This window comes from Ctenopharyngodon idella, chromosome 19 (genome assembly GCF_019924925.1).
Source record: "Ctenopharyngodon idella isolate HZGC_01 chromosome 19, HZGC01, whole genome shotgun sequence".
Taxonomy (NCBI): Eukaryota; Metazoa; Chordata; class Actinopteri; order Cypriniformes; family Xenocyprididae; genus Ctenopharyngodon; species Ctenopharyngodon idella.
In genome coordinates this window covers 15,678,977-15,698,290 of record NC_067238.1, presented here as the reverse complement: position 1 = coordinate 15,698,290, position 19,314 = coordinate 15,678,977, and the positions used below count along the sequence as shown (strand labels likewise).

Genomic DNA, 19,314 nt, shown 5'->3' with positions numbered 1-19,314 from the left:
GTATAACAAAATGTGTTTATGAAAAAAATGTCTACCCTACCTTTAATATCAGTAATGAAGAATGAGTCTGGTCTGAACTGAAATAAGAGAAGTATGTGATCATGTGTTTGTGTCTCATCATCACCTCACAGCTCTTCTTGAAGAGAGCAGGTATTTTTAGCTCTAATTTCTGAGCTGTTCATCTTGTACTAGAGGCTTCATTACTATAACCACAACCATGAGAAACATTCATTTTCTATTAACTGTGATTGTTTATGTGATTGTTCATGTGTTATAATGGAGATATTTATGTATGGAATTATAGACAAGGGATAAAGACAAAGGGATAGCTCACCCAAAAATGAACATTTGCTGTTAATTTACTCACCCTCAGGCCGTCCAAGATCTAGGTGACTTTTTCTTCAGCAGAACAAAGAAGATTTTTAGCTGAAACCGTGCTCCTTGGTCATATTGTCAATAAGTCAACCGCTACCATCAATCTGAGAGTCAAAAAAAAATATATATATACAGGCAAAACAAAATTAATACCAGTGTCTTTTGAATATGTTATTTGACTCTCAAAGTGACGGAAGCTGTTGACTCACCTTGGATGGCCTGAGGTTGAGTAAATTAACAGCAAATGTTAATCTTTGGGTTAAATATCCCTTTAAAGCTTGTCTATAATTCCACACATAAAACATCTCTAAGATCTGATGATGTTTTATTGTCATGTGTCTCTACAGATCTGAAGAGGTTGCAGCAGTATGCAGGTACAGTGTGTGTCTGGACTACACTAGATTACATTCACAGCTTCATTACTGACCTATAAATGATGAACTGATTAAATATTTCAAACATCATCATCACAATCATCTTTGTATTGTGAAGTTGTGATTCATATTCTCTGTTTTCTCAGTGGATGTGACTCTGGATCCTGATACAGCTCATTCTAATCTCATTCTGTCTGATGATGGAAAACAAGTGAGAGATGGAGACATAGAGCAGAAACGTCCAGACAACCCAAAGAGATTTGATCACTGTGTATGTGTCCTGGGAAAAGAGGGATTCTCCTTGGGAAGATTTTATTTTGAGGTGCAGGTGAAGGGAAAGACTAAATGGGATTTAGGAGTGGCCAGTGAATTCATTAACAGGAAGGGAGAGATCACGTTGAGTCCCAGTAATGGATGTTGGACTGTGTGGCTGAGGAATGGGAATCAGTATAAAGCCTTTGCTGATTCTCCTGTCTCTCTGTGTCTGAGAGTGAAACCGCAGCGGGTCGGTGTGTTTGTGGATTATTCGGAGGGTCTGGTCTCCTTTTATGATGTGGAGTCCAGCTCTCATATCTACTCTTACACTGGTCAGTCTTTCACTGGCAATCTCTATCCATTTTTATGCCCATGCTTTAATGATGGAGGTAAAAACTCAAGTCCACTGATCATCACACCTGTTAATTACAATAAATCAGTCCCTCCAGGATTTCGCGGGACTTTATTCTGATTTTTGCGGCCTAAAATGACTAAATTTTAGGCAGCTTTTCTCAAAATTTGTGGCAATATTTACGACATTTCTTGTGTAGTTTTTCAGTGAAAATACACCACAGTCAACATTCTTCAAACATTTTTATTACTTTTCAGATCTCAAGAACCATTGGGCTGTGTAGTTCTTAAAAGGAGAACACTATAATTTAAAAATGTAATTTCAACATTTAATTTCAAAAGTAACACCAAATAAAACAAACAAAAAAATCAACAAAATGTTATAATGCAGTGTTTCCCATGGGATTTTGTGAAACTATGGGGGCATGGTTGTCAGGCCCTATACGGGGGGTCTGGGGGCATCGATGCGCACTTCTGCTGAGCCCGCAAGACTGTGAGCTACGCAGAGGACTTTACCCGGCAGTCAAATCGGCATTACGTCGTGAAAGTGCGGACTCAGAGGAAGACCGTGAGGTTTTAGGGTGCCATTTGGGACAGGACCACAGTCTTGTGGGCTCAGCAGAAGTGCGCATCGAGGGCGCATAGCAGCCGCAAAGGGGGCGCGGACACGCGCACGCAGTGGCCATTGTAAGTCCACAAGACAGAAAGTGCACATGAAGTGTGCCATTTTGGACAGGGCCTTTGGCTGAATGTGCATTGTGATGATGTCACACAATGTGTCTAGGCCCAAAATCTGTGGGAAATCTGCGGCAATTTAGAAAAATTGCAATGAATATTGAATATTGAATAATGAATAATGAATAATGAATACTGACTATTGTGGAGTTTGCTTAATTTTGCTTTAAATTCTGAAATCGCATAATCCTTGAGGGACTAATAAATTAATTTAGATACCTAATATGAAATTAAAGATTAAAGCTACAATATGTAGATTTTTCGCCGCTAGAGGTCACCTATTCAAAACAAAGGCGTAGCTTGATGACGCCGAGTTTGAGCGCGGATTCTTGGGAGATGTCGTCTTCACCTCACAGCCGGTGGAAAAGAATCGGGATGAGACTTGGGCAGAAATCATGTTCATGGATGAGATTATTAATGTTACTGTAGTATGAAGCGGCGCAAGGCTGAGTGATGTTGGAGCTGAAGGAGGCTGCTGGAACAATTGCTAATGAGAGACGAATGTGACACGCCTCGAGAGCAATGGAGCTTTTATTATGCCGCAGTCGTCGCTTCCGCTTCTTCCGGTCAAGCGTATGAAGTAACACAGCGCTGTTTATCATTAGATACATTTGACTGTGTTGAAAATAGGGATGTGCCGAAGGAAGCTTTTGAAGCAGTGGGGCTTTTACAACAAACTGCATCGGTGCTTCAAAGCTTTTGAAACAGTGCTCTACTTCGCCATCTGGTGGTCAATAAAATTCCTACACTACCTGTGTCATTCAGTTTTGTTAGTTGGGATGTCAGTGTAAGGTTTATTTGTATATTTATTAACCATATATGTCATTAGAAAGATGGTGGCACAATACAATGACAATAAAGACTTTCTGTTCTTTCTGTTTTTACTCGCATCAAACTTGTATCTTTTCACCTTATAAATAAATTGTTTAATACGCCAATAAATTAGGTCTGTGATTTTTTTTCATTGCACCATTTTTGTGTTTTCTTTACAAAACAACACAAACATGCACATTGTTTAAAAAACACAAATGCATAAATACAAATGCAATTTCGTATTTTTATTCAAGAATATTATTTGTTTCACTGTGCTGGAGCTTAAGCAGCTCCTTTTTTACTAATCATGTCACCAGCTTTAGAAAATATATGTTCGTTTGAGCCCGGCGTGATGTGTCAGTGAGGTAACGCAGCTTCATTTCCACAGGTCATGTGACAGCCTCATTTCAAGCAATGCTCCGGAACACTGTTTCGGAGCACTAGTGTGCCGAAAACTCAAGACGTGTGTCGACACTGGGTGTCGAACTACCCATCCCTAGTTGAAAATGATGTTATAACGTTACTCTGTGCGTTCGCTCACTGGCTCCTGTGAGACATTTGTTACACACTGCAGTAAGCTAGATCGATTTTAGAATATCATTAATAAATGCTGGATGGCTTGTGTTAATAAATGGCATGCAATTAATTTAAGCTTTCTTCTAAGCTTTCTGGTATGCTAAGGCGATGAAACTGATCAGGAAGATTATTTATAAAGCGATCTTTAGTGGTAGAAGTGATGGTTCTACCATATTTATGGCATGGAGGCATAAATATGGTAGAACCATCACTTCTACCACTAAAGATCGCTTTATAAGTAATCTTCTTGATCAGTTTCATCGCCTTAGCATACCAGAAAGCTTAGAAGACCTCGATGTTGTAACAGAAACTATTGCCTCTGTCTTGTCACAGATCCCTCTGTTCCCGGACTCCAATTCCCATGATCCTCCTGTTTCCACACCTGCACTCACTTCCTCGTCATCTCCCCATCAGCACTCATCACCTGCACCTGGACTTCATCATCCACACATCCTTTATTATGGACTCACTCCCTGCACTCCTTGTCTGTTCTAATGTTAAACTAGTGTGTAAATGTGTGTATCTCCTTTGTTGTCATTACAGTTTTTCTCAATTGCTTAAACACTATAACCAGGCTTTTGAACTAAAATTTCAAAACCACAATGCCATTTATCAAAAAGCACACCCAATTCCCTAAACTATAAACACTAATCCCCTGTTTTGACACATGAATTAGATTTGTTGAACTGTCGCTGCAAAACTCTACACACAAATCCCTTCATTTCTCATTGCCTACACCATGTTGTCATTTAGAAAGCACTAGCATTCAGTATTGTTCACTCAAGTCAGCATAGCTTTAGCTCAATTAGCACACAGTTACCCACGTGGAAACACTAAGAGTCAGAATTTATCAAACACCAATCAGAATCTTCAATAGAGAGATAAAAGAGCCTGAGTCAGTTCATTCAGTTTTGGAACAATGGATCCAGAGAGACGTGATTGAAAAGGTTGAGGACACCAGAGAGGAGGAGGAGGAGGAGGAGGAGGAGGATGAGCAGAGGAGCAGTAAGGAGTAGAGGAAAAGGCGAAGGAAGAGGAAGAGGAGGAGGATGAGGATGAGTGGCAAGGAGACAAGGAGTCTCAGATGAAATTCGTGCCACTAGTTGACCATGTCCTTGTCCATGGTATGACTATGAGGGAGGCTGGGCAATGAGTATAGCCAAACTTCAGTTGCTTCACCATCGCCTCGATCATGAGAACCTTCAGGGAGGAAAACAGGTAGGTGTACCTCAGTGTGCTGTAACTTTTGAGTGTTACAACACATGCAACAAAGTGCCTTACATACCGATAGAGTTTCTGTCTGCTTCCATTTTGTAAAAAGGATGTGTTACAGTTATAGTAATCAGTACTTCTGTTTTTGTAGGACACAGAGACGATGGAATGGAAGAAGCCTGACTAGACATTTCAGTTGATGTGTGCCAGGGGTGGATCAGGCATGCAAGAGGATTTTACCCTGGATAGGGCCAGTACAGCCTGTGATGTTGATGAGATTCTCTGGCCTGTCCCAGACCAAAGATGTGATGCTGGGGCAGAATATTTTTTGTTGTTGTTTGGTGTATTGTACTGTACATTACATTAAGGAATAAAAAATGTGCAAATGTATACATGTGTTCATCATGTGAAAAGTTCCTTGAGGGGGAAAACTACAAGCAACACAACTTATTACTGGTTTTTGTTTCTGGTTTTTGTAGTATTGTTTTGAATTTATCTCACCAGTGTGTAAGACTATGTTGTAGTGTGTGTGTTTTTGAGGGCTTGTGTGTGATGTCTGAGGGCAAAGTTTGGTTTTTCAGCAAGAGTGAATGGTTTTGAGTGTAGAGCTTCATTTTGACCTGAAAATAGGATGTTTGGGGAATTGGGTGAGACGTTACAGATTTGTGTTTACTGTTTTGAGAATATGAGGCATAGTTTCAAGAAATGTTTAAGCAATCGAGAAAAACTGTAAATACCCTATGTTTGTGGATCTCCGTATACGCTTCATCTCTTCAACACTACTACACCGTAACACACAGTGGTACTTGGGGAGATGTAGAACAAGGCATAATTGTGTTTCTATTACACAAAGGTCTGTTTTTCAGCACATCTACAGAAGCAGTTATGGATTATTTGGCATTGCAGCTTTTGCAGAGAATCTTTGTTCCGTCAGGGAAGAATCCAGCGCCAACCAGAGACACCAAACACTCTGAACACTGAAAACACGGCTGATGCCACTGACAATCCTCAAACGAGACATACTTCCCTTCTCCAAAACCTGAGAAAAACATTGAGAGGTGTTTCATAAGACGTTTCAAAGTCTGTAAATTTAACAGATAATGTCTTAAAATTACCGTCTTTTCTGTTTTTTATGGATCGATTTTTTTTTTTTCTTACAGTGTAGTTCTGCTAAAAGTTATTCACTTAATGTTGTTCCAAACCTATATTGCTGTGTATAAAAAAAATGAAAGTGAATGGGCACTGGGGCGGTTAAGCTCTTAAATGACAAAACAACAGTTTTACTCGACTACTTTTATGGTGCTTTTACAAATTTACAATTTTTTTTCTTGACAGCCCCAGTTACCCCCAGACATGTTATGGAATCCAAAATTAAAAATAAATAAATACATAAATAAATATACAAAGAAAAGCATAAAAAATAAATAAATAAATAAATAATTATTTAAACATTTATTCCCTTATTTATGTATATATTTATTTTTTCCCACATTTATTTATTTTTTCTTTTATTTATTTATACATTTATTCATTTAGATTTTTATTTATTTCCATATTAGTTTATTTCCACATTTGTTCATTTCTACAATTCTTTATTTTTTCATTTATGTATTTCTACATTTCTTTGTCCATAGGGTAATGAGGAGGGTGTGGTTTACCTCAGACATAGCAATATATATATATGTATATATATATATATATATATATATATATATATGCATGTATACACACATGTATACATACATTACTGTGAATTTTTCAACATCTTTCTGCCAATTACTTTCAATTTTGTACAGAAATGTACATAGGAGCTCATGAACCAAGAGCTTTAGGCATTGAATAACTGAGTGTGATTTGTAAAAAAAAAAATAGAATATTATGGCAAAGATGTTTGCAACGCAAGACAGATGTTTTGAGTTACTACGCAAAAGTAGCATTTTTAGAAAAGTTTATATAGTTTTGTATGAAGAGTTTGCTTTTGCAAGATATGTGTGATGTTTTGCATCTTGTGTGTGTGTTTTGCATTTTTGTGTGCAGAGTTTTGAGAAATGGAGCCATATATAAAAAAAAAAAATCTGTGTAAGCATTTTTGAAAAACGAATGTGAATGACATTTTATGTGACTTCCTTATTCTGAACAAACTCAAGCAGCACTCAAGCCTCAGCGGACACATCTTCTGTCAGGCTCGTGAAATGGATTCAATCTATGAAAATACTGATTTCGTACTTTCAACAGTTTCTTCAGATGAAAAATGCTCTCAATTCAAAGGTAAGGCTGGAGATGTTATCACTATATGCATTAGAATTTATATTTCTATTGTGTAGTAACCGAGTAAGGTTACTTATATTCATTCAACAATTACACATTTGGCAGACACTTTTGTTTAAAGAGGCTTACATTGCATTCAAGGTTTACATATTATCCATTCATTCCCTGGGGATCATAAACTGTCAACACTGTCATTTAAATAAAAAAGCTAAAAAATATTTAAATATAAATATCAGAATCAGAAAACTTCCACAGTACAAACAGAATGACAGTGCAGCAGAGATAATAAAAAGAATAAAAACAGAATAAGTAAATAGGAAATAACAATATACAAAAAATATTTAAAAAATAAATAAATAAATGTATAAATAGTGTTGTGTATTGCACATGTTTATTGCCAGTGGGGGCATTAACTGTTCATGAGGTGGATTGCCTGAGGAAAGAAACTGTTCCTGTGCCTGGCCATTGTGGTGCAGACCGGACAGCAACAGTTCAAAGAGGAAGTGGCATTGGTGTGAAGGGTCTAGAATGATTTTGACAGCTATTTTACTCACTCGTTCAGCAGTCCGGACTATAGTCTTCTGAGATCTGATTTGGTAGCTGAGCTGAACCAGCTGCAGGCAGTAATAGAAGTGCAGAGGATGGATTCAGTTGCTACAGAGTAGAATTGTATCAGTAGCTCTTGTGGCAGGTTGAACTTCCTCATCTGAATTTGCTAGAGTTTATTAGAGTTTGCTTAAAGTAACCGTGGTGTGTGAACTGGTGTGAAGTTTATCATTTGACATCCTGTGACTACACACTGTAACACTATCCCCTTGTTTCACAGAAAAGGTTTACAGTCTTTTTCAACTGCTTACACGCATTTTCAAAACTTTACACACAAATCCAAGAAATGCCTCACATCTCTTGCAAAATGAAGCACTGCATTCAAAATATCACAAACACATCTCAAAAGCAAACATCGGTTGCAAACACCTTTGCCATAATATTCTATTTTTGGATATATCATATACACACAATTATTCAAAACCTAAAGGTCTTCTTTCATGAGCTCCTATGTACATTTCTTTACAAGACTGAAAGTAATTGGCAGAGAGATGTTGAAAAATTCATGGTAAACTCAAAAGCAAGATTGAAACCAAACTATTTATTTTTTTACTGTAAGCATTTGTGGTTGTGAATACATTATTACATAGTACGAAAGAAAATATATACATCATCCATGTGAAGTTGGACAGAAACAATGGTTGTGTTTGAAAACGGAAATCAAGATACTTCCTGTTACATTTTTGTGCGTTGCATAGAGAAATGTGTGTTTTGTTTTGCAAAAAGTGTTTTATGAAATTGAAAACTGAGTTGAAGGCCGAGAATTAGTGTATGGTTTTGCAGATTTGGTGTGTGGTTCTGGTGTTTAAGTGTCAGGTTTCAGAAATTGTGTGACATGTAAGGATTTTGTGTGTAAGCTGTTGAAAATAACTGTAAGCTAGTCCCAGACTAAAATGCATGTTTGAGCTGTTTTACAGTTTTTTTATGATTGCCTAAGCACAATTTTAAAAACAAGGCTCATTTTGTCAAAACACTACACACAATTCACAGATCCACACACACAAGTAGCAGAACACCTCAGTTCTTTTATAAAATGAAACACTTCAATCAAAACTTTACATTAATTTAACAAAACCCAACTTTGACACCGTATGGAACACACATGGTTCATACATTCTGATTCTGTTTGATTCATTTACACACTGCTGTGCTCAATCTTAAACACTTAAACACAATTTTCTAATGGTATAGTCTGGGTTTGATTTTTTTTCCGCGATATTGTTAGAGTAAAGTACATGAATATATTGACAAACACACACACACACACACACACACACACACACACACACACAAGATCAGTACTGCACATTGTTGAAAATATTTATTTCTCACCACATTGTAAAACCATTCAATACATCCATGCCTTTCCAAAGGTTGCATTTTGCACTGAAAATCAGAACATATTCTAAATACAATATAGTACACAAACAAAAACATTTGTGGAGACAGAACAAAACCATGATTTTAAATGGAAAAAAAGAAAAAAAAGCATCATCTCTTCGCCTAGTTGGATCTGGGCATAGCACTTCATCCACATCACAGGCGATGTCCTCTCTCGCAAGACAGCGAGGGAAGAATCTTCTTGAATGGTGAATCCATCCTTGCACAGACCCTGCATCAATTAGGTCACAGGCCTCCTCCATGGCTTGAATGAGGGATATCCTGACATAGGGTTGGAGATCGTAAACCTTCCACCGCCATGGAAAAAAAAAAAAAGAAGAAAAAAAAAAGAAAGGTTTAGGGAAGGCACTGTATGGTGGGAGGTATTGGAGTGAAGATTGTGGATGCTTATGAAACCAGTTGCTCTGCATCCATTTGGTCTTCTGCTGTGATGATTTTGTGTAGTCTGTCTAAAATGTGAATATATGGGCCGTGTTGTAAGGGCCTCGGTTGGTGGAGGACCCTATTCTGCATGATTGCAACATATATTGTGATGTTACCACCACGCTGGCCCGGGACATTTAAAATAGCTCTGTGGCCAATGATGTTTCTCCCTCTTCTTCTTACTGCAACATTGCCTTCCATTTTGTTGAAGACACATAAACTCACCTTTTGCCTTTTTATAGTACTTGCACCTGACTGTTGAGTTTACAGTCAAGCACCTAAATGTCTGCAGACCTGACGGCCATGTTTGATCAATTGGTTTATAGGGGTGGTATTTTGGAAAGCAGTGTCTTGAAATGCCGATTGGTTGCATCCAGCTGCAGCCGATGTCGAACACAGCTGTTGCAATATTCACGTTCATCTGTTCCGGAAAAACTAAACAAGTTTTTAGCACCACTCACTGGACATTTCACTTTGAAACTGTCACGAAACGTGCATGACGCAACATATTTTGCGTTTTGCAAAAATGTTGCCACGGGAATGTTTTTCTAATGAGCCTGGGCTGTAATGTGCTTCTTCTTTGCAGGAGAAAAGCATGCAGATTCTTTTTTGCAAAATGCAGGAAAGAGCAGTAAACTACTCTAATTATGATATATGGTTTATAATGTAACAGTAAAGAATTCTTTGTCTTTTACTACAAACTAAAATTACTGTAAGATGTCTGTTATGTGCCTGTTCAAATCAAAATTTCTATTTAACTTGATCACCCAATCTCATTCTTACTCAACACAATACACAAAAGTTTTCTTATTTAACATAAATCAAAATCTCTGCAATGGATTAGCCTTTTCATTCTGTCTCCCAGGGATAACGGGATACAAATTCTAGACGTCTTCAGAAACAGAGTATAATATTTAAGCACGTGCAGTTAAAATCAAACTATTTATCTATCACTTTTAGATCACCTATTTCTTGACTTTAAGTGACGATTAAAAATTGCTCCACAGGTGCATATTCCAATTATTTATATTTGAACAATTTCAGTATTTATTTCATGAATCTCAGGATAACAATATAGTTTATGTCAATTTTAATTTTCCAATCAGAATCAAAACCCATGAAACCATTTTCTTAATGAGCTCTACGCATTTCTTTGATGTGAGAGCTTCAGAGCAGAGCTGCTTACAGCGTTTGCTCTCTTCTAATTGTTTGTATCAGCACTGATCAAATTACTTGGTTTGTCAGCCATATTTTCTTTTAATTTCCTTTTAAATGGGACTGTCCAATCACTCGAGTTAATATATATATATAAAAAATTTTTTACAGACCCCATATTCTCTGTGTCACTTAACATTGGGATGCCCCCTTACCTAACCGCTGCAGTCGTCACCACAGTTCGTCTTTACACTGGCTGTGAAGAAAGCCAGTTTCTGATCCTTCAGAAATCCTATAACTTCTCTCTTGGACCAATCCTTTGATCCCCTTAATTTATTTCCAGTGCTTTGGAAATATTTAACCTCACTCCAGGAGGTGGAGAGAATTGTGACACAGAAAACATCCATCTGAAAACATCAAACTTCAATTTTATAATTCCAAAACAGTTTCACCGGGCAAATATGCCTTCAGTTTCCCTTAGGATTCTTTGAGATTCCAGCAGTGAAACTCCAGGTCCTCAAACGTTCTGCCTTATTCTCTAAAGACTTCGGGGTAGGGAACCAGTCTTTGGAAACCAGGATGATCAGCCTCAAACGTTCTCAGGTCCAGATGAATCACATGCTGAATCCCATCCTTGTCGCCAGTTTGTTGTGTAAATTATTTATTTGTTGTTGAGACAACAAGGTTGTAATGTTGTCTTTAAAGTAGTTATTCTTTTTTAAATATGGTCGTTCACGTACAGACAGAGGTTTCTGCAGAGAAAGAAACCCTTGCCTAGTGTGGTGTGTTTTTATATACACTCATACGTTACCATATTAGGAATGGAAAAGTACTGAAAATGTTCAATTTCTGTTCCTACAGTAGCAGTCAAGACTAGCTTCTCCAAAAGATAGTTTCAAGGATGTGCACCTGTGTTCACAGACACAATAACAAGTTGTTGCATCTTACTTCTTATCAGTCTCTGCCAGTAAATTTCCACTCCGCATAAGCAGACTACATACAGAGACACGAATCATATAAAGTACAAAACAGAAATAAATGCTAAGAAATTAGATTTCCACTACAGTTCACAAACTTTAGCCTCTCTTTTTGAGTCAGATATTTAATTACACAAATGCTTGTTTTCTCTAGCAGTGGTTTTGAATGTTTTATTTCAAAAATCCAATTTGAAACTTACAATATTTGTGAATTACTGTATATCCTTCAATCTAAAATTTCAATAAATATTTTTCATATTTTTTGGGTAAAAATGATTGCATTAAAAATACACCGGTAAACATTCAGACAAGAGTCAACCATGAAGGTAGATTTTAACTTAAAGGTTGAATTGAGTTCCAGAATACAATTATTAAAATGTCTGGTTGGGTCAATGTGTTGAAAATATATTATGTTAAAATTTTATTTTACAGAAATAAACCCAGTGTAAATTCAGGAATAGTTCCAGACAGAAATGCTGCAATGATTCAAGGGTTCAGAAATAATTTCCTTTTACTCATCAAATTTCTAACCACAGGTAATTTCACTGAAGAACAAGAAAGTGAGAGGAAAGTCAGTTCCTCTAAGTGGACTAAAGCTCTTCTGACTCTTCTGGGTTTGTCTCTCGTTTTTGCTCTCGGGGGTCTCTGCGCTCTCTGGATCCTTTGTGAGTATAACCGATATAGATATTTGCTTTGTTCAAAGTGCATTGACTGAGTTACTGTAAATACTTCTACTTCATCTCAGTGTAGTACCATCATTTCAACTTGCAAAGCAATTTTTCTTGCAAGCAAGTAGCTTTTTATTGGTAAAATCATACTTTTCAGCAAAGCTGTTTTCAAGTATTGTCAAACAAGCCTCCATATTGGTGTAAAGGTGTAAACTGATATTAATTAAGCCTGAAAAAGTCTCGGTTATGTATGTAACCCTTGTTTCCTGAAGGAAGGAATGGAGACGTTACATCAGAATTGAACCGAAGAATTGGGGGATCACTTGAGAGACCAATCCACTTCGAGTCTAACTAAACGAGCCAATGCACATTGGCATGTGATTTTTGCATCTGTTGCTCCACCTCACAGTGCAAGTATATAATGAGCACCAGGTGCTTCGCATCTTTGCTTTCCACTGAGGAGCCAAGATACATGGCCCGGCACGCAGCGATGGTAAGCAACTGTGGAGATGGGACATGTTACGTTCCCCTTCCCGTCTAGGGGTCTGAAGGGGAGGTAACAAAGGAAAACAAAATATGAAAATAAAAAAAGGTAACGCAGAGACGTAAAAATATGTGGAGAACACACTTCAGCCTCAGTCTCAGAGGAAAACATAACTTTAAGGAAAAGTAAAAATGTTTATTTTCTACATATACCATAAAGCTTAACAAAAATATGATATTAAATCTTCAGGAGAGAGTATGGCCTAAAATAATAAACAGAAGCTAACTAAGGTTTAGAGGAGCTACCTATCCTGCATAAAAACAAAGATGAAAACCAACAACATAAACTTACCTGAGCTTCCTCTCTAACCAAAAACAGGAGAAAATATTACACACAAAATAAAAAGGCACTCTCCCCCTACATTTCCCAATTAACCATAAACTAGTAAATGGAGGTAATAAGAAGTGATACAATACCTTTTAGTTACCAACAGAGAACAAAGTCAACATTAGAAGGGTACAATACCTTTTAATTACCCTCACAAGGATAAACTGGAAGGCAAACTAAGGAACCATTGCTGGCACACAGCAAATGAGTATAGGTCCCACTCCAAACTCAAAGTTAAGCACTGACAATTTCTAGTCTAAGGCTGGGGAGAAGTGTTCCTCTGCATAGGATCTTCTGAGTGCCCCATTTATACTCCTCTGCTCAGACTCAGGCATGCTCACAACGAGCTGCAGCTGATGGTAATTAGCCTGAGTAAGAGTGTGAGGGAGAGAAAGAAAGAACACAACACAGGGCACACAAGCACTTTCTCACAACAAATGATATTAGAACACCCTGGGATGTAACATGACGTAACATGACGTAACATCTCCATTCCCTCCTTCAGGGAAAGAGGGTTACATACGTAACCGAGATGTTCCCTTTCAGTCGGTCACATTCGACATTACGTCAGAACTGAACAGATGTATTGGGGGTATCTACCAAAACGCCACAGTTGCTGGCCCTCCCAGCGCCCTGCATAAGCCTCCTACTCCCCTGGCAGCAGTGGAGTGGAAGATGGGACAGGGCTTTATGCAGAGAAAGTCAATCACTGCTGTTCCACATGACCCTTTCAGTGAGACTATTGGATAACGCTGGGAAAGAGTTCTATGTAGAAGTTACACATATGGGTATGGATTTAGGCAATACAACATATGGAAGGATGTCTCTGAGGTGGCCCTGGCCTAGTTAGGGAGGGGACTACAACTGGCAGAGATGGCAGAGTGAACTCTGCCAAGGGAAAGACATGGTTCATCAAAAGGGAAGTCATAACGTGGAGATTACACATATGGGATCGTCGCAGGGATCATTACATATGGCACCCAGCCTAACACAAGTTCCACTAATGCATATGAACGCTTGGCCTGGTGTCGGACGGTCCGCCACGTCTGACTGCCAAGGGGTGACGGAGGAACTCGACAGGATTCGCCAATCGGGGAACACCACTGGAGCAATATAAGCGCATGTATCCAGTCCATTTAGGAGGGGAATGGCGCAGCAAGCCATCACTGAATGAGTCCATCGTACTAATGGCCGCTTGGGGCAAGTATACGGGAGGAAACTGGTTCTTCACGAAGGCTACAGAATCTAGCAAACGTGTTGGGTGTCGCCCAGTCAGCAGCTCTACATATGTCTGCAAGCGAGGCGCCATGTGCCAGCACCCAGGATGAAGCAACACTCCTGGTGGAGTGGGCTCTAACCCTGAGCGGGCAAGGCTCACTTTGGGCTTCATACGCAAGGGTGAAGGCATCCACTATCCAGTGGGGCAACCTCTGCTTGGAGACAGCCTTTCCCTTCTGCTGACTTCTGTAACAGATGAAGAGTTGCTCTGAGGTCCTGAAGCTCTGCGTTCGATCCATGTATATGCGCAAAGCATGAACGGGACAGAGCAAAGCTATGGCAGCGCTTGCAGGTTCACCACCTGATCCCTGAACGGAGTTGTGGGAACCTTGGGCACATATTTGGGCACAGGCATGAATCATTACCGAAAATGCTTGCAGGTCCCCTACCCTCTTGTTAGAAGTGCAACCAGGTGAACTGAGTTTTCAAATCTACTGATTGCAGAGGTTCAAAGGGGAATCTCTGAAGTGCACCGAGCACCAGAGATAAATCCCAAGAGGGTATAGAGTGAAGGCGAGGAGGATTGAACCTTCTCACCACCTAAGGAACCAGATGATCAGGTCGTGCTTCCTTAGAGACTTACCATCGACCACATCGTGATGTGCAGCATTATCGGCTTGAAGGTGGAGGGAGACAGACTTTGCTCCAACTCAGCCAGTGGCAGAGGCATCCGTGAAAACCACAACATGTCTGGACAGTTGTTCTAGGGAAACTTCCGCCCATAGAAACCGTAGGTTTGGGGACAGGACGGGGTTATAGAAACCCGATGCGTGCCACGCTGCCATGCCCTTCTCGGGACTCTGCCATTAAGCCAGTGCTGAAGCGGCCTCATGTAAAGCAATCCGAGCGGCGTTACTATGGCTGTGGATGCCTTATGTCCCAGGAGCCTCTGAAATAACTTCAGTGGGGCCACTGTCCTGCATTTGAATGAATTCAAGCAATTCAACACTGACTGGACACGCTCCTCTGTGAGGCGAGCTGTCTGGCTGACCGAGTCCAGCTCCATACTGAGATAAGAGAGCCTCTGCACAGGGTAGAGTTTGCTCTTGTCCAGGTTGACCCAAAGTTCCAACAGGCTGAGGTGACGGAGCACCATGTCCCTGTGTTCGCACAACTGCTCTTGTGACTGGGCCAGTATTAGCCAGTCAGCAAGATAGTTGAGCTGAGCGGAACGATGGCAGCCTCTGCGACCTTCATAAAGACGCGAGGCAACAGAGACAGCCCGAAGGGGAAGACCTTGTACTGATATGCTCGACCCTGGAACACAAAGCGTAGAAACGGTCTGTGATGAGGAAGAATTGAGAAATGAAAGTACACGTCCTTAAGGGGCAATCGCTGCAAACCATCAACATTTCTGCATCAACATTTTTACAGAAGCTTGTGTAAGGCCCGATTCAAAACTCGCAGGTCCAAGATTTGTCTTAACCCACTGCCTTTCTTGGGTACAATGAAGTAAGGGCTGTAAAAACCTGACTCTATATCAGCTGGAGGGACCGGCTCGATCGCACCCTTTGCCAGTAGCACTGCAATCTCCACCCATAAGACAGGGGTGTCGATAGACCGCACCGAAGTGAACTGGACACCCCTGAACTTGGGGGGGACGCAGAGCGAACTGAATAGCATAGCAGAGTCTGTGAATGAGCCAGGGGTACAGGCTGGCAAAGGCTTGCCAAGCCGTAAGAAACCGTACCAATGGGGTCAGAGGCACCACAGATGTACCCACGGTGAGGCAGCCCTGTGGAGCTCAGGGACCTGACTCGGAAGGCACTGCGGTGGCCCGAAGTGGGGTCTGAGTGTGCGTGGCAACACATACCTGGTTCCATGGATGGGCAGAGAGTGTGTGAGAAGGCATGAAAGAGTCCTCGAATCATGCTCTGTTGCCCGCTGGCGATAGAGAGAGAGAGGGGGGACGAGAGTGGCAAGGCTTTTCTAGAGCATCGCACACTGTCATGCGTGCCTTCTTGGGACCCAGAGGAAGAGGAAATTGCACTTTTATTGACAATTTGGGTACCACTGGCTGAGGAGCAGAAACAAACTGAAACAAAAGATTCTCCACCCAGACTCACTGTGATCCTCAGGTCACCAACGCTATTAGCCAAAGTAGCCCTTTTCTGATTCCCTCCAGAAAAGGAACTAGATCGAGGAATAGGCGAAGGGACTCCACCTCGTCTGAGGTACTTGAGTCTCGACCGGAACACTCTGATGGTCATCCTCCCACAATGGGTACATGACTCATCCATGAAAGCAGCCTCAGAGTGCTTAATGCCCAGGCACAAGAGACAACAATCATGACTGTCAGCCGGTGCCAGGTGATGACCGCATCCAGAAACACATGGGTGAAAAGACATTTTGAAAAAGAGCTGTGTAAGCTCTTTTAGGGAAATTTTAACTCTCTTAGGGTGTACTCACACTAGGCGCTCTGAACCATGCCCGAGCGCGTTTGACCCCCAAAGGCTGGTTCGTTTGACAAGTGTGATCGCTCTGTTCCGTGCCCGGGCGCGGTTTGTTTAGCCGGCCCTGGCCCGCTTGGAAGAGGTGGGCCAGAGCGCGGTTCGGTTGGGCTCGAGCGCGGTTCGCATGCAGTGTGAGCGCTAACCGTGCCTGAGCATGGAACAGTTACTACTTTTGTGTGCGCTACTGTCATCATTATGACGGCAAACATCTTTATTACTGCTTTGATAGTACACTTATCAATTAATGTAATTAATTTGAGTGTATTTGGGTTTATAACGGGTCTGATTCTCACCTTATTGATGAACAGGAATTGTAGTTTGTGAGTAAAGCTGCAAATTCCTCCATTAACGTCAGCTGCTTTCGTAATAATCCTCTGATACGTGCTATTGAAAATCGCTGCACGGCTTAAATTATAAATAGCCTATATTAGGCAGTATATTAGCGAAAGTGCATTTCTTCATGTTTTCTTCCATTCAAAAAGTTGCATCGTATATGACGTCAGCGTGCTCCGGCCTGGAATGTTAAGTGCAGTGTGATTGCAGGCCAGTGGGGGAGTGGGGAGTGGGGACAATTGCGCTCGGGCTCGGTTCAAGGCAACCGTGCCTAGTGTGAGTACACTCTTACTGGTGCTGAAGTTTGAGTGATTGTGACACCACCAGCGGGGAATAGTGCAATCCACTTGGTGGATTCGTTTTGTAGATTCTTAGCAGAAGAAGCAGGTTAGTAGAACTGTTCGGCTCCGAAGCGAAATGCAAAGATGCGAAGCACCTGTTGCTCATTACATACTCACGCTGCAAGGTGGAGCAACAGATGCAAAAATCGTATTCTAATGTGCATTGACTCGTTTAGTTAGACTCGAAGTGGATTGGTCTCTCAAGAGATCCCCAATTCGCCGGTTTAGTTCTGACGTAATGTCGAACATGACCGACTGAAAGGGAACTTAATTTGCAAACTCCATTCAAACTTTGTTGTGTAGACCATTTCAGTCTTAAGTGTGCATGATATGTACTTTCCTAAAAAACACATATTTTCCACTGTTGCTTTTGTCTTAATCAGATAATAATAAGCTTGCCGATTTCGAATCACTGAATGAGCAGCACATAATAGTTTCAAAACAACTTGCAGCTCAAGTGATCAACAGCACAGGTGAGAAAATTATATTTCATAAACAGTAGAGCACAGACATGTTTCATTACCAGTGTTGAGTGTTCACTGAGTAACTTTATCTGCTTTTTTCTCCATTTTATTCAAGTTATGATAAGAGAACAAGAGGAACTTAGAACCAACTACACCAGAGTTAGAGAACAGCTTCTACTTCATGTCGGTGAGTTGGCTTTTATTTGACATTTTAATTAAATTTTTTGAGCATTTAAAAATGCCATAGTCTTCTGCTCTGACGTCAATTTTCTAAATGGCTTCTAGTTTCTCCTTTACTATTTATTTGTATACATGCAAAAATACGACAAAATGTCTGTCAGACTTTTCAACTCTTCAGCTCTGCAGTATATTTTGGATTTTTTAGATAATTAGGCATGTCTGAATTTAAAAGAGTGCCCTACACACAAAATGGATAAAAATGGTTTCATTTTACAGAAAACCCCATCAATTTTAACACATGAGTGGAATAATTCATATTTTTTATTGTATTTGTTTACAATTTTATAATGGAGATTGAGGTGTGGGGGTGGCCAAACAACTTGCTTGTTTTTTTGGCTGACTTGCTAGCTGCCATTCTTCATCACTCAAGTCTAGGCTGCAAAACAAAACAAATTTGTAAATCCTGAATCAATCCTGAAATGCATGCTAAAATGACATGACATATGCACGTAACATATGACATATGCACGTAATTCACATATGCACGTAACAGATACACAAATGCAATATGCACATAACATACACAAAGGCAATTTGCATATCCACATAACAGATACACAAATACAAGTGCATGCAAAAAATAAGCACAACCAGTGTACAAAAAATGCACACAATTATTAAAATATGCATGCAACAAAAACAGAAATTTAAAATGCAATGCACTTATACACGAAACAGATGTAAAAATTGCACAAAGCAATGCACTTATGAATGCAATGCAACCAATGAACAAATCATAGACTGTGAAAAAAATATGGATGTAGTGTCCGTGACGTCACCCGTAGGTTCCTGAAGAGCATTTTTGAAGCCTTAAGTGAGCGGAGCTGGCCATCGCCATCTGCGTCACCGTGTGTCACTCCCGGATAACTGAAAATGGGCAAAGAGGCGGGACGTGGGTGGCACTGAGTTGCCTACCAGGCAGGCAACATTCACACAGCAGCAGAATACGGCTGTCAGTCCTGTATTTGAATCTTTAATATGGTTAAGTTCACTCACAGTACAGGTATTTACGGGAGTGACAACCGCATTCTATAACCAAACTCACACCGTAAATTTTCAGGACTCACAACTACATTCTTGGAAAACCCGCGCTGTGTGAACGGAACCGCACCGGACAACTAGTTGTCTGTCACGTCATACAGTAA

General features: G+C 40.2%; 2 protein-coding genes across 2 annotated transcripts in view; both read left to right on the top strand.

The window, feature by feature from the left end:
• Positions 1–19,314, top strand: part of LOC127500449 (zinc finger protein RFP-like) — a 77,537-nt gene that overhangs the window by 28,902 nt on the left and 29,321 nt on the right. The gene's annotated exons all lie outside the window — the stretch shown is intronic.
• LOC127501325 (E3 ubiquitin-protein ligase TRIM39-like) overlaps positions 1–19,314 on the top strand; it is a 35,449-nt gene that overhangs the window by 5,038 nt on the left and 11,097 nt on the right. The window contains exons 7-12 of the mRNA XM_051873272.1: positions 723–749; positions 896–1,474; positions 6,807–6,959; positions 12,058–12,186; positions 17,849–17,938; positions 18,045–18,116. Coding sequence (XP_051729232.1) covers positions 723–749; positions 896–1,474; positions 6,807–6,959; positions 12,058–12,186; positions 17,849–17,938; positions 18,045–18,116 — 1,050 coding nt within the window. The remainder of the gene's footprint in view (positions 1–722; positions 750–895; positions 1,475–6,806; positions 6,960–12,057; positions 12,187–17,848; positions 17,939–18,044; positions 18,117–19,314) is intronic.